Source organism: Leptodactylus fuscus, chromosome 3 (genome assembly GCF_031893055.1).
Source record: "Leptodactylus fuscus isolate aLepFus1 chromosome 3, aLepFus1.hap2, whole genome shotgun sequence".
NCBI lineage: Eukaryota > Metazoa > Chordata > Amphibia > Anura > Leptodactylidae > Leptodactylus > Leptodactylus fuscus.
The window spans coordinates 119,843,504-119,859,661 of record NC_134267.1 but is presented as its reverse complement, the minus strand read 5'-3'; the positions used below and the strand labels follow the sequence as shown (position 1 = coordinate 119,859,661).

Genomic DNA, 16,158 nt, shown 5'->3' with positions numbered 1-16,158 from the left:
CGATTCCCCTCCCACCTTCCCTGGCGCCTTTTTTGCACCAATAACAGCGCAGGGGAGGTGGGACAGGAACTACGACACCGGGGGCATTGAAAAAAATTGGAAAAAGTCATTGGCTGCCGAAATCAGGTGACCTCCATTTTAGACGAATAGTGGATTTCAAATCCGGGTCATATGAGAATGTGAACTTTGTGACTATGAGACAGGGATAGCTGTACAGGCAGGGATAGCTAGGGATAACCTTTATTTAGGGGGGAATGTTATTAAAAATAACTTTTTGGGGCTCTATCGGGTGTGTAATTGTGATTTTTGTGAGATAAACTTTTTCCCATAGGGATGCATTGGCCAGCGCTGATTGGCCGAATTCCGTACTCTGGCCAATCAGTGCTGGCCAATGCATTCTATTAGCTTGATGAAGCAGAGTGTGCACAAGGGTTCAAGCGCACCCTCGGCTCTGATGTAGCAGAGCCGAGGCTGCACAAGGGTTCAAGCGCACCCTCGGCTCTGATGTAGCAGAGCTGAGGGTGCACTTGAACCCTTGTGCACCCTCGGCTCTGCTACATCAGAGCCGAGGGTGCGCTTGAACCCTTGTGCACACTCTGCTTCATCAAGCTAATAGAATGCATTGGCCAGCGCTGATTGGCCAATGCATTCTATTAGCCCGATGAAGTAGAGCTGAATGTGTGTGCTAAGCACACACATTCAGCACTGCTTCATCACGCCAATACAATGCATTAGCCAGTGCTGATTGGCCAGAGTACGGAATTCGGCCAATCAGCGCTGGCTCTTCTGGAGGAGGCGGAGTCTAAGATCGCTCCACACCAGTCTCCATTCAGGTCCGACCTTAGACTCCGCCTCCTCCGGCAGAGCCAGCGCTGATTGGCCGAAGGCTGGCCAATGCATTCCTATGTGAATGCAGAGACTTAGCAGTGCTGAGTCAGTTTTGCTCAACTACACATCTGATGCACACTCGGCACTGCTACATCAGATGTAGCAATCTGATGTAGCAGAGCCGAGGGTGCACTAGAACCCCTGTGCAAACTCAGTTCACGCTAATAGAATGCATTGGCCAGCGCTGATTGGCCAATGCATTCTATTAGCCCGATGAAGTAGAGCTGAATGTGTGTGCTAAGCACACACATTCAGCTCTACTTCATCGGGCTAATAGAATGCATTGGCCAGCGCTGATTGGCCAGAGTACGGAACTCGACCAATCAGCGCTGGCTCTGCTGGAGGAGGCGGAGTCTAAGGTCGGACCTGAATGGAGACTGGTGTGGAGCGATCTTAGACTCCGCCTCCTCCAGCAGAGCCAGCGCTGATTGGCCGAATTCCGTACTCTGGCCAATCAGCACTGGCTAATGCATTGTATTGGCGTGATGAAGCAGTGCTGAATGTGTGTGCTTAGCACACACATTCAGCTCTACTTCATCGGGCTAATAGAATGCATTGGCCAATCAGCGCTGGCCAATGCATTCTATTAGCTTGATGAAGCAGAGTGTGCACAAGGGTTCAAGCGCACCCTCGGCTCTGATGTAGCAGAGCCGAGGCTGCACAAGGGTTCAAGCGCACCCTCGGCTCTGATGTAGCAGAGCCGAGGGTGCACTTGAACCCTTGTGCACCCTCGGCTCTGCTACATCAGAGCCGAGGGTGCGCTTGAACCCTTGTGCAGCCTCGGCTCTGCTACATCAGAGCCGAGGGTGCGCTTGAACCCTTGTGCAGCCTCGGCTCTGCTACATCAGAGCCGAGGGTGCGCTTGAACCCTTGTGCAGCCTCGGCTCTGCTACATCAGAGCCGAGGGTACGCTTGAACCCTTGTGCAGCCTCGGCTCTGCTACATCAGAGCCGAGGGTGCGCTTGAACCCTTGTGCACACTCTGCTTCATCAAGCTAATAGAATGCATTGGCCAGCGCTGATTGGCCAATGCATTCTATTAGCCCGATGAAGTAGAGCTGAATGTGTGTGCTAAGCACACACATTCAGCACTGCTTCATCACGCCAATACAATGCATTAGCCAGTGCTGATTGGCCAGAGTACGGAATTCGGCCAATCAGCGCTGGCTCTTCTGGAGGAGGCGGAGTCTAAGATCGCTCCACACCAGTCTCCATTCAGGTCCGACCTTAGACTCCGCCTCCTCCAGCAGAGCCAGCGCTGATTGGCCGAATTCCGTACTCTGGCCAATCAGCACTGGCTAATGCATTGTATTGGCGTGATGAAGCAGTGCTGAATGTGTGTGCTTAGCACACACATTCAGCTCTACTTCATCGGGCTAATAGAATGCATTGGCCAATCAGCGCTGGCCAATGCATTCTATTAGCGTGAACTGAGTTTGTACAGGGGTTCTAGTGCACCCTCGGCTCTGCTACATCAGATTGCTACATCTGATGTAGCAGTGCCGAGTGTGCATCAGATGTGTAGTTGAGCAAAACTGACTCAGCACTGCTAAGTCTCTGCATTCACATAGGAATGCATTGGCCAGCCTTCGGCCAATCAGCGCTAGCTCTGCCGGAGGAGGCGGAGTCTAAGGTCGGACCTGAATGGAGACTGGTGTGGAGCGATCTTAGACTCCGCCTCCTCCAGCAGAGCCAGCGCTGATTGGCCGAATTCCGTACTCTGGCCAATCAGCACTGGCTAATGCATTGTATTGGCGTGATGAAGCAGTGCTGAATGTGTGTGCTTAGCACACACATTCAGCTCTACTTCATCGGGCTAATAGAATGCATTGGCCAATCAGCGCTGGCCAATGCATTCTATTAGCGTGAACTGAGTTTGCACAGGGGTTCTAGTGCACCCTCGGCTCTGCTACATCAGATTGCTACATCTGATGTAGCAGTGCCGAGTGTGCATCAGATGTGTAGTTGAGCAAAACTGACTCAGCACTGCTAAGTCTCTGCATTCACATAGGAATGCATTGGCCAGCCTTCGGCCAATCAGCGCTGGCTCTGCCGGAGGAGGCGGAGTCTAAGGTCGGACCTGAATGGAGACTGGTGTGGAGCGATCTTAGACTCCGCCTCCTCCAGAAGAGCCAGCGCTGATTGGTCGAGTTCCGTACTCTGGCCAATCAGCACTGGCCAATGTATTTCTATGGGGAAAAGTTAGCTTGCGAAAATCGCAAACTGACAGGGATTTCCATGAAATAAAGTGACTTTTATGCCCCCAGACATGCTTCCCCTGCTGTCCCAGTGTCATTCCAGGGTGTTGGTATCATTTCCTGGGGTGTCATAGTGGACTTGGTGACCCTCCAGACACGAATTTGGGTTTCCCCCTTAACGAGTTTATGTTCCCCATAGACTATAATGGGGTTCGAAACCCATTCGAACACTCGAACAGTGAGCGGCTGTTCGAATCGAATTTCGAACCTCGAACATTTTAGTGTTCGCTCATCTCTAGTCCTAAGCCTTCAGGCTAAGGCCCCATGCAGTGAAAGGCAACTAGAAAACGGTCCAAGAAAAAATGCAGCAAATATGCATTACACTTTATTCTGCAGCATTTTTCATTGAGTTTTTGCTGCTTTTTTTCTCAGTGTTTTTCTACCCCTATTAAATCTATAGGATAAAGCTTGCAATTTTACAGCTAAAATCAAAAACCGTACTAGGTTTTTGAAAATGCTTTTCCCAGACCCTAAGTTACATTCACAATTGATGGTGCAGGGACAGTGGGTCTTAAACTTACTCACTGGCACTCTCTAAACACTTTGTGTTGCAGTGGCACCTTGCCCTCCATTACGCTAAAGGAGGTGCTTTATTGTAGTGGCTGCATCTGTGGGATTCATCAGGGGTGGCACCTGACATCTATTCACATAGGTAACCAAGCCCACAGTATAGTGGCTGCCGGGAGACGGAACCCAGGAGGCGCCACTTGGGAGGGAGGAGGTGGGACTCAGGAGCAAGTGAGCAGATTTTGCCCTGCAGTAGCAGGAGGTAGCGGAGCACTTGTCCAGAATGGATGGGAGCTACTGTATTCCTATTCTCCATCTCTGAGACGTCACATGTCTTAACCTATCACTGTAGGCGCTGACTGTAACTAATGCTTATGTTTGGAGTAGGGCTTATATTTTAAACCTACTCCAAAAACCCTGAAAAATCAAGCTTTTTTCGCCTTTTTCGGGGTAGGGCTTATTTATGGAGAAACAGGGTAAAATGTGACTGACATAAGACAGTGACCAGATGCATTAGGTAACCATGCTTCTTCAAGCATCTTTTACTCCAAATCTATGCTAAAACTGAATGCTTTGTACAAATGTGTCCCTATGTAGTTGAGCAGCATAATCAAAGCTATTGATATATAGAATTTCATACATAAATATAAAATTACATCTAAATATAGCATTTCAATTTTCACATACTGTAAATAAAAAACAATGTTTAAAGAATTCATTAAACTAGTAAGCTATCTTCACATTTGTGCTGTTGTGTCTGTTGTTCAGGTCTGTGAGAGGACCAGAACAACGGACACACAGACCACCAAAACAATGAACATCAACAGTGCCTGGTGGACCCTGTTCTTTTAAACTGGAACTGCCAGATGAAAAAGTTGGACTTGCAGCACGATTTTGTTGCAGTGACCACCGAAAATCGCCGAATAAAAAAGTGCTGAAAGTCTAATTTTTCCATCCAGCAATTTTTGGAGTTCACTACAACTCAGTCTCAAAACTGAGATGTTTACCTGTGCTACTATAAAAGGCGAGTCTTGTGGTGGTGTGAAACTCCTGGATAAGGAACTGTGATAGAGAAATCCTTTCATCTGTTTTTAAGGATTCATTACCATTCTTCCAGTAAAGCATGAGGTCATCTTCAGTGTAGGCATCTAAAAGAACAAGAGCTGAGTTAAGAGCTGTTTAATATTTGCCTCAAAAAATATTCATTACCTTAAGAGGATTCTTGAAATATATAATTTGCCAGAAAGTTGCTGTATTACATTACAATAAATCAGTTTAAGGCTAAGGCCCCACATAGAGAGTCGCAGCCAAAAAGCTCTGCGGACTTTATGTGAAAAGTGCTGCGGGAAAAAACGTGATGCATTGCCTCCTCAGTTGTTCCTACAGCGCTTTTTTGCTGTGGCCCGCTATGTGGGGCTTCAGCCTTAATCTAAATCCTTCAGGAATTAGGAAGCAGTTTTTGACATTGAAGTGGTTTTGCAGCGGTTTTTGGTAAAAACTGCCCCAAAAACCACCAGGTAGTTTTTCCCTCCAGCACATTGAATGGACCTTAAAAAAGCGCTTTGCAGTTTTCTGTCTCCCATTCAGATTCAAGAAAGGGCAGCTCGCCTCTTTTTTTCCGCTAGTGGGAACAAACCGCTAGCGGTCTACATAGACCTCTATTCCATGCCAAAATCTGCCCCCTCTTGCCCTGTGTGAACGGGGCCTAAGAGAAGGAAAACATCTAACGCTAGGTTCACACTAGCTTTGGGGTTTCTATTCATCAGATCCACAAAAAACCCAAACACCCAATCTGCTTAAAAAGCGGTTATCCACAGAAAACTCATGGACACTATAGATTATAATGGGGTGTGCCAGGTTTCCACCCGGTTTCTGCCCAAAAAAATGCGGAGAGAAAAGTCCTGTATACTGTTCAAGCCAGTAAATCTGACCAATACACAGACTAAGGTTCACAGCTAAACCTTGGTCAAGTGAATGCAGGGTAAGCATTACTGACTTATTTATTTAAAATTTTTAGGCTTTGTTTCCAAAGGACATACTGTACAGTGGCTTAACCTCTGTCAACTTACAAGCAGTAAACCTACTGCAAATGGGTGACATTCAACCAAATCTCTTCCACTTGTTAAATAAAAAACCCACAGCACCAATTTTGCTGCACTTCAGGTTTTCATCCACAGCATGTCCATTTATGATGTTCCTTTTCACCATAGCACAGTGCCAGCAGCAATTCCAAAAGGAATTCCTCTCCAAACCCACCCCATGGCTGGTGTATTTTGGTAGCAGGTTTATTTAGAGAAGATAGCTGCTGATTTATTTTCTGATGTTCTGTTGTTCTGTGACCTAAGTTTACTGTAACTTTTAATGAAACATGCTTTTTTTATGTGAAGCAACTGAAGCATAGAAAGGCATATACTGTACTTATATTCTTGAAACTGGAGCCTGCATGTGCAATTTGCAAAATCCACTTTAGCATTTTATGAATACAGAGGTATGTTAGTAAATTAAATGTTTGGGGTTGAAAGACCTCTCTCCATCCAGTTCTCATGTAGACACCCCCCCCCCATTAACTCAATTGGTTTAAATTATTCCACAGGGAAAATGTAAATAATCTGGCGTCTGATAGATGAAGGTTAAGGCACAGACTGTTGTTCAACATGCACATACTGAAGATTATAGTAAAATATATGATGCTTACAGCTTTCAATCTCCAAGGAACAGGACTGTGTGTCAAGGGGAAATCGGCTGAAGTCCATGTTACACATGGCTGTTACTGTAACCCTGCCGTAAAGGAAAGCAATATACTTTAACATACCAAACAAATTATACATTTTATAGCAGTAAAGTTTTCATACATAAATGGGCCTTTGTAGAGGCTTAACTTCTGGTGTGACACTCCTGGATAAGGAGCTGTTATAGTTTTCATAATAATATGATGTCTTCTGGCAGATTGTAAGCAAAACTTTACAACATTTGTAACTATACTTGTAACTGAGCTATCCATTACACCAGACTACCTAAGTAGATGAACAGCAAAGCTGGCTCCCCACTATGCCAGTGCTTCAAGAAGTTAGGCTGAAAAAGCACCCCAAACTCAAAGGTAACTGGGCACTTTACTTGAGGTAATTTTTGGTAACAGCAGATGTTTATGCAGTCTGGGATAAAACTATATTTCTACTCTAAGCCAAACACCCTGCCCCACCTATCTGCTATTTTATTTAGTTTACAAAAAATTCTCCATTTTTGGAAACAGAACATCACCCATACTAACCCCCATCATACTTTACTGTCTTTGTGACTGGATCTTCTGGGCACGGGACATCACTTCCTTCATGCCGGCAATCTGGCTTTATTGCGCAGGTGCTGGCAGACGTCAAGAAGAGGAGAAGTTGATAGCCCAGAAGAAAGTCATGTCCTGCGCCCAGAAGATCCGGACAGGAAGACATGGAAGTATGATAAGGTGAAGGGGTGGGTTGAGTTATTTAGTTGGGAAAGTCTAGTAGTGAGTTGGCTAGGTAGGGAAACAATGAAGGGTGAGCGAGAGAGAGAGAGAGGGATGTAGTGTGAGCTAGCTCTGAGTGAAGCACACTGCATCATGGTAGATTGAGGAAAACAGAATAGGAAGCTACCCACGTAAACAAATGCAGAAGATACCAGGAGCTCACAGAGAAATCCAGAAATCACCCAAAACATTGATACAGGTATTTGGGTGCACTTATTAGCCCATTAATAGCACAAACTGAGCTTTTTTTGAAAAATGTTTTTTTTTTTTTTTTTTGCCGGGAAAACCTCTTTAATGGAAGTTTTACAGAACCCAGGTTTTCTAAAAGCGCTGAAGTTGCAGTTTAACAAGAGCAGTCACACAGCTCTTATGGATCCTGCTAGTCCAGGCTTTCAGCAGAAAGCCCAAATACAGCAATGCTGTACTAAAGGGTAACTGCACTGGTTGCACTGAAGTTCTGTTCTGGACTCCTGAAAGATCTTGGAAAACTTGTAATACAGGGAACTTTTGCTACCACAGCATGACTGTAAAGGGTCAGACTGTAGGCTTTAGTGCAGCATAGTCAATAGGCGAAACAGTTTTGCAGGGAAACTCAAACCACCTCTCAGGCCTGGTTCATATCTGCATCCACTACTTTCCTCTATGGGGTCCATGTGCTTTCACTGCTCACCGCTTGTCAATGCGTTCAGTATTCTGTTTGAGGGGTCCCCATGTGGACTCCCCGAAGGGAATACAAAACACAGATATGAACCAGGCCTCACCTAGAAAGTTCCACAACACTTTATCATCACAATTCACAGATGTGCAAATGGTATAAACACATGCACATAGCAGTACACATGCTGTACTTAAATGGGGACTTCACATCAGTCACACACTTAAGGCATACTTGCCAGCTTTTAGAAGTAGGTCCCTGATTTTGCTGTGTGTCATGCCCATGTCACATATATTATGACTAAGACCCCAGAGAAAATGAAGCATGATGCCAGGCTGTGAGATTTGCCAGCTCTTCTGAGACACTGAATTGTCACCCCTTTTTGCAGGACACTCCTGGATGTTTTCAGAGAGTTGGTAAGTATAACTTAAGGCTACTTATGTAGAAGGGGGATAGACATTATTTTTCATCATATTTTATCCACATAAATCCCTAAATCCAGAAAAATCTGATAAAATATAGCAAATATACATGAAGCATGAAAAAGAGACACATGTAAACCCAGAATTCATGCGCAAACAATGCTTTCACCACCAGATGTCACTGGAATACTATGTAGGTAGCATATGCTAATACTGTTAAACACTCAGGAAAATGGAATGGCGGTAAAGACAAATCAAAGGGGTGAGAAAAATGAATGCGCTCTAATACAATACATACATAATATAAGTATTGTCATAATTCTGACTAATATATGTGTATGATATATACATGAAAGTATGAACGCTTACCTTAAACTGTACAGCACCTTGCCATCAGGCTGTACCCGCAGCATGATGTTATCTGTTGTGGTGTCATGGATAAAGGATCTTTTAGAATGGACAAAGAACATGTCTGGTACCCAGATCTTTTTCACTAATCTCCCATCAAAGGTCATACTCTGGTTATTAGTACTGGGAAAAGATAGCCTCTCATCTTTCCAGTAGTGTCTAAGGTACAACGTCATTGTGAAATCCTGGAAAATAAGTAATAGAGTGTGTAAACTAAGCAAACATTGAGGCTGATGGCCTTATTCTTAGGGTGGACAATCAATTTTAGAACAGTGGAAGTCTGACAGCCAGGACCCCCACAGATCAGCTGTTTACATGCCAGGAGCCTTGCTGCTCTCTCACCACATGATAGGTAGTGTTGGGTTTAGGTACAGCATTGGTGTCCCTTTTTAGTCTGCGGGACAGGTCTGTAGTACCTAAACATGTTGCTACACATGGTACAGACAGCGAAGAGCACACCTCCTAACATTTTAACATTACCAGGACAGGAGTCATGTTATTCCAGAACAGCTCATCTGTCAGGGTCCCAGTTGTCAAACCTCTCATATCTAATATTTATAGCCAATTCCAAGAATAGGTCAGCCATATCCGAAGGGTGGGTAACCCTTTAATATTAGCATATTACAAAACAATAGACACTGTCAGCTGCACAATGGTTCATTTGTTCCTGCAGTAGATCAGAGGTATGATAACCTGCAGCCTGACAGAGATATCTTGCATCAAGTTAACTTCCAAATATGTATTTAGACAGATTTTTGCATCTACTTTTTGAAGTTAAAAGCAGGTGAAGATGGTAATGGGAGAGAAACTACTAAGGACAGGTGAAACTTCTATTTTCTTCTGTATATATCTGGTTGAGCTGCAAAAACTGGATGCAAAAACAGGAACAATTAACGCTAGGTTCACACCTGCGTTCAGGGTCTCCGTTCTATGGTTTCCGTCTTCTGCATGCCAGAAGATGGAAACCATAGACCGGGTCCGGCCGTGACCGGTGGTGAGCGTTTTAGGATCTCTTCCGCGAAACCGTTTTTTTTAATCCAGACACAGAGTACTGCATGTCCGATTCTGTGTCCGGATTATAAAACCCGGTTTCGCGGCGGAGAGCATAAAACGCTCACCGCCGCTTACAGCCGGACAGCTTTCTCACCCATTCAAATGAATGGGTGAGAGACTCCTGCAGGTTTCCGTCTCCTGCCTCTGTTTTAGGCAGGAAACGGAAACCTGAAGTACGGAGTGCCGGCGCAGATGTGAACGAGCCCTAAGCCAAAACCATAGTGAAGATGCTGCTGAATGTCCCCAGATACTTCCTTTATGTCCCACTAGCAGCACAATAATGGGGTATTTCTGTGCTGTGTGCTAGTAGGATAGAATGGAATTTTTACTAAATTACATATAAACAGTTACATTACAAAGAAACACGCCCCCCTAGCCCCCCTAGCACCCTATTTTATTGGATGGCAGCACTAATGTCACTGTCAGTGAAAGGGGGCTACTTACATGACCACTATTTTGACAGTCCATTAATACGGATCGTCCAAACATAGGTCATGTCCTATTTTTGGCCTTTTCACGAATCTCTCCATACATGAAAATGTATGGAGGATACATGAAAACAGGTGCAAGACAGACATGAAAATTAGATGTTTTTCATGGCCGTTTTGCAACACTTATGTGTGCATCTAGCCTAAGCCTTTAGCAGTGTTTTCCACTGTGAAATTTCCATGTCAAAACCAGCTAAAGTCACGTGCTTATTACTGTGACTAACATGCAGATATCTTTGAAGTCCCCCATTGCGTTGCAAAGTTTAAAATCCATAGGTGAAATTTATGCAGCAATAATAGACATGCTGTGTTTTTTTGTTTTTTTTTATACGGCATGAGGATGAGTTTTGTTCCATCCACTATGCTGAAACCATAAATTGCTACAGGTTTACCACTGGAAAATAGTGCTTTGGCGTGATGTGTGTTTACCACTGGTGTGGTGCTGATATTTTAGCTACTGTAATAATCACTTTCTGTACCCTGGTGGCAATTCCAGCCTTTAAAGAATTACTTTGGCATTTCTACATACTGTGATTGATAATAAAATTTACATTTAGGCCACTTTCACATTGTCAGTATTTGGCTGAATGTTGCATCAGTGTTGAACCAAAACCAAAAGTGAGCCCAAAACACAGAATAGGCACAAACAGAATAATAAAAGGGTTTTGAGTTTAGTTCAGCCAATACACAAACCAGGTTTAACAGCCCGAACGCAACCTTGTTCAACCAGTCCTAAAACAATTTGTTAGCATTGGAGCCCCAATAGATGCCATAATCCTTGTTAAAGTATATTCCTGGATATATAGTAATAAAATATTACAATGCACATGCAGAGCTCAATAATACATAATAATGATGATTATTATACATACCATGTCCACTTCAGAAATACTGTCTAAGCTTTCCACTTGTACATCAACCCCAACAGGAATTGCTGGCCCTTCAATAGTAAAAGAGTGAGTAACATTAAAAATAATTTTGCTAAATATACAACAAAAAGCTTACATGATTACATAATCAATCAAAGCTTACAATGATTTATAAACTTCATGTGAATTTAATTTCTTAACGGTCACATGTCCCTTATCAGCCAATAGAAGCTCGCAGGCGCTTAGTCTCCATATGCACACAGCTTTACTCCAGGTTTCCATAACAACTCAGCCATTTGTCTTCACTGCTGTAGGTCAGCTTTAAAGGCGCAGGGCGCTGTGATGACACTATTACACAAGGTCACATGCACACAGTTTTACTCCAGGTGTCCAAAACAACCCAGCCATTTGTCTTCACTGCTGTAGGTCAGCTTTAAAGGTGCAGGGCGCAGGGTGATAGCTTGGGCGCATGCGCAGTAGCACGCGGCTTCTACTACGGCTACTGCGCATGCGCCCAGGCTATTTTTTTTTTATCAGTGTCCGCGAGCAAGCGCCGGAGGAGGACGGGACCGGAGGACATCGGAGGAAGAAGAGGCGGGGAAGAAGATGAAGACACACCCTGAATGCCCGCCCAGCGTGCACAATCCGTAAGTAGAGCACATTCTTTTTTAGGTTATTATTTTAAAACTGGGGGGTAGTTTAATATAACTTTACCGGTGCCTGAATAGCCTTTTTAAAGGCTATGCACGCATATGTGGGGCTCTAGCAGCATGATTTTGCTGATAGAGCCCCTTTAACCCCTGTGTGCCTCACCATAAGAGTTACTAATATGTGAGACATATGGGGGTAATAATAATGAAGATACTTTATTATTACCTCCATGTCTCTCACATATCAGTAACTCTTATGTGAGGTACACAAGGGTTAATGTGAGGGACATGATGGGGTTAACTGCTATTAATATGAGGCACATGGAGTTACCAAATTGTAATGCACATGACCAGATTTTTTATCCACAATTGTCCTGGTATAGCGGTCAGCGGGTGACGTGACAGTATTTAGTCCTGTAGGGGCCACTATGGGACATAATACTGTGTGCAGTGGCCATTATTGGGTATAATACGGTGTGCAGGGGCCTCTAAGGGACATAATACTGTGTGCAGGGGCCACTATGGGGCATAATACTGTGTGCAGGGGCCACTATGGGGCATAATACTGTGTGCAGGGTCCACTATTGGTCATAATAGAGCGCGCAGGAATGCGTAGGAGGGACTCGGTCGAGATCTTCGGTGTCGGGGGGGCCCCATGTCAAAAGTTCGCCACGGGGCCCCGCCATTCCTAGTTACGCCACTGAGTACATAAAAGCAGAAAAGAGACATTTTGTAATCAACTATATTAAAAAATGTCTGAAGTATGCCTCCACACATACAAGGAAGACTGGTGTACACTAAGGAGACACTGTTACAGCTTATGTCTGCAGGAAGCATGCTACAGGACAAGCATGCTCTCACCATCCCCCACGAATAAGAAAACTTAAAAAACTTAGAAAACGTGGAAAAAGAGCCGGTATACTGAAACGCGAAGGAAAAAATGCAAAAAGCACGTGATTCCGGCCATCATTATGGGGAATGTGAGATCAATTGTGAATAAGATAGATGAACTGACAGCACTGACTAGGCATCAACAGGAGTTTCGTGAGTGCAGTATGATGCTGTTTACAGAGGCCTGGCTTACTGAAATCACTCCGGACACACTTGCCTCCGTGGAGGGCTTCAAACTTCTTCGTGCGGACAGGACGCTGGAGAGCGGTAAGCGCAAAGGAGGAGGGCTTGCAATATTTGTGAATGATAAAAATTATATATTTATAGACCACTTTGTTTACTAAGGAAATACAATGACCATATTAATACTAGACCAAGGACCAAAATTTATTTTGGGTCGAACAAGTTTGGTAGAAATCACGTTTGCCTTAAAACATAGTGTGGGCTCGTTCATATCTGCGCCCCGGGTCTTCGTTTTGTAGGTTTCCGTTTCCTGCCCAAAACTGGACAGGAGACGGAAACCTGCAGTCAGTTTTCAAAAGTGTCCGACCATGAGCGCCTGTGAGCGTTTTGTGCTCTCCGTGGTGAAATAGTTTTTTTTTTAAACCGGACACAAAGTCAGACATGCAGGTTAAAAAAAAAATGGTATCGCTGCGGAGAGCACAAAACGCTTACAGGCGAACACGGTCAGCCAGGTTTCCATCTTCTGTTGGCAGAAGACGGAAACCTGGAAATGGAGATCGGGCGCTGGTGTGAACTCAGCGTGTGGAACACCATTAGAGCTCCTAGAAAGCTGCCATGTATGTTGCCACAGCAACCACCACTGCCACTACTTAGTCCTGTGGCCTGATCCACCATATCATTCCATTCTGTACCGCCGCTCATGTTGTTACAGCTACTACTACTACTAAGCCAGTTATGTCCTTTGGCCTGGTCCATCACATTCCACTATAGCCACAGTGTTCATATAAAAATAGCGAAAACTATTTTGACTTCACATTTGCTCCCATAAAGAGATTACTTTTGGTGACTTTTTTTTAAAGGCCTATTCTTCATCACATTTCAACTAGGCTTACAATCACAAATATGTCACCCCAAATACCAACAACTCTGTAGCACTTACAAGCCATTAAAACAGGCCAATATAACCGCCACATGTGTTCATGAGTAATTTTTGGAACATTTTAAATGTTAAAATGAGTGTTAGCACAGTGTATAGTTAAACTTCAAGTTTGTATTCACTGCTTACCATTCATTTTTCCATAGACATGCATGTTAGTTTAACTTTTGCTGTGAATGTCTTAGAGAGCTAGAAATTGGATAGATAGGTTCAGAGGAGACTGATCTATACTGTTTTAAGCCAACTATCCAAACCGAAACAAATCTTGTCATTTTGGCTGCGCAGTGAATCCCATGAAAACAAAGTCCACAAAAAAGTCACACACATGCAGTTTTTCTCCATTTCCACCCCATTGTGAAATTTTTTTCCAGATTTCCAGCACTTTGTATGGAATAATAAAATGTACCGTTACAAAGTAAAATTTGACCTGCAAAAATTAAGTTCTATTATGGCTCTATAAACAGAAAAAAAAAATTATGGTTTTATATCAGGCAGGGAGTTGAAAAGAAAATTGAATGTAGCAGGAAAGGGTTAATAAGCATTTAGCAGGGAATATTGTTTCTAAGGAGGGACTATTATTAAGAGCATACTGTTACTTATAAGGGAGGACTGTTATTTATAAGAGACCACTAAAACAACAGAGGATGGGGGCTTAAAGGGATCCCATCATACAAACCCTTTTTTTTGTCTGAGTAACACGTTGGAATAACCTTAAACAGTATTGTAAGCGGCCATTTTCTCGTGGCCTGTGGGCAAGCGCAGTCTGCTCTGTTCAAGGCCCGAGGCCTAGAAGTCTGAAACCTGCGCCGGATGAAGAGGATGTTGCTGACGAAGATGGAGGCGACTCTGGAGAGAGTTCTCTCTCAGCATTGAGGACGCCCCCAGTGCTGCGAGAGAACTCATTTACATATCGACAAAAACCGGGATTCCTATGGAACGGTGGCGCGGAGAAGACAACGAAAGGTAGGAGTAGAATAGCCTTTCTTAAGGCTATTCCGACATGTTACTCATAAAAAAACGGGTTTTTATGATAGAATCCCTTTAAATGTAGAAGGTGGAAATGTGGTGTGCACCAAAAAGGGGGTTGTTTTTAGTATTTGGGGGGAAGAAAGGGGATATTATTAAATCACTATATTAACCCTTTTCTGCCCACCTTCCAAACCCCATAACTTTGTTATTTTACCATTAACAGAGACATATGATGGCTTAATGTTTGTGGGACAAATTGTACTTTGTAACTTTGTAGTTTAATATTCTATATGATCTACTGGGAAACTGGAAAAATTCAGAATGTGGTGGAATTGGAGAAAAACTGCCTTTGTGCGGCATTCTTATAGTCTTTGTTTTTATGGCATTCACTGTGCAGCCAAAATGACATGACAGATTTGTTCTATGGGTTAGTGCAATTCCAGGGAAACCAAATTTAAATATTTTTTTTTTTTCATTTTAACCCCTTAAAAATCCAAAACTTTGCAAAAAAACAAATTCTTGGACACCTATAACTTTTTAGTACTTCCAGGTGCGGGGTTGCATAAGGCATATTTTTTGTGGGGCCAGTAACTTATAGTTAGACAATGTTGGGAAATGTCTGATGTATTGATTACTTTTTATTAAAAATTTTATGGGAGGTGAAATAGTGAAATAATGGCGTTTTGGTTCTTTTGAATCTTTTAATTTTTTTTGCACTATGGTGTTCACCGTGTGGAAAAAATATTTTTATTGTTACTTTTTATTTTAGGCTGGGTGTTTTTGGACACAGGGATGTATAATATGTTTACGTTTGTTTTTGCTTATTTCCTTTAATTACAAGCCAGGGAAAGGAGGGCGATTTGAATTTTTATTTTCCTATTGTTTTGTTATATTTTTATTTTTTAAAAGTATTTTATTAGCCCCCCACAGGGCGCTTAAACTTCCAATCTTTTGATTGCAGGTCCCATAGACTGCAATACAACTGTATAGCAGTCTATGGGACTTTTGCTATATAGCTATTGAGGCTAGCCATAGACCAGCCTCAATAACTATATTACTATGACAGGTCTGAGAACTTCAGAAGGCTTCTGGCTGTCACGGTAACAGTACAGCTTCCATGATCTTGCCGCGTGGGAGCAACCAGGCACTGATAAAGAACCCCACTGGCCACATGTGGCAATTTTACACTTTGGGGTTGGGGTCCTGGCTTGCAATACTTCACAATACAGTGGAGACCCAGTAGCTATGATGGCCACTCTGCAGTAGGGCCAGTATGGGGGGAGGACATTATACTGTTAGGAGGGGGTTCAAAACTCCTGCTGGCATCCCTATGTACTATGTCTGCTTTACAGCTTCCTCACTATAATCTTGAACATATGTGTAGTGCTCCATGGCTGTGTCATTCCCCATACAGTACTATTTGTCAACTGGCCATGGAGTTGCTGGGGTCTGTACAGTACAATAGGGGTTGACTTTTGAGAA

The 16,158-nt window shown here is 43.5% G+C and overlaps 1 protein-coding gene across 2 annotated transcripts in view; it reads right to left on the bottom strand.

The window, feature by feature from the left end:
- The window catches only part of LOC142197711 (gamma-aminobutyric acid receptor subunit rho-1), a 48,665-nt gene that overhangs the window by 8,503 nt on the left and 24,004 nt on the right, over window positions 1-16,158 (bottom strand). For both annotated transcript variants that reach the window (XM_075268210.1, XM_075268211.1), the window contains 4 exons: window positions 11,050-11,117; window positions 8,598-8,821; window positions 6,348-6,430; window positions 4,660-4,800 (listed from right to left, as the gene is read on the bottom strand). In XM_075268210.1, coding sequence (XP_075124311.1) covers window positions 4,660-4,800; window positions 6,348-6,430; window positions 8,598-8,821; window positions 11,050-11,117 — 516 coding nt within the window. The remainder of the gene's footprint in view (window positions 1-4,659; window positions 4,801-6,347; window positions 6,431-8,597; window positions 8,822-11,049; window positions 11,118-16,158) is intronic.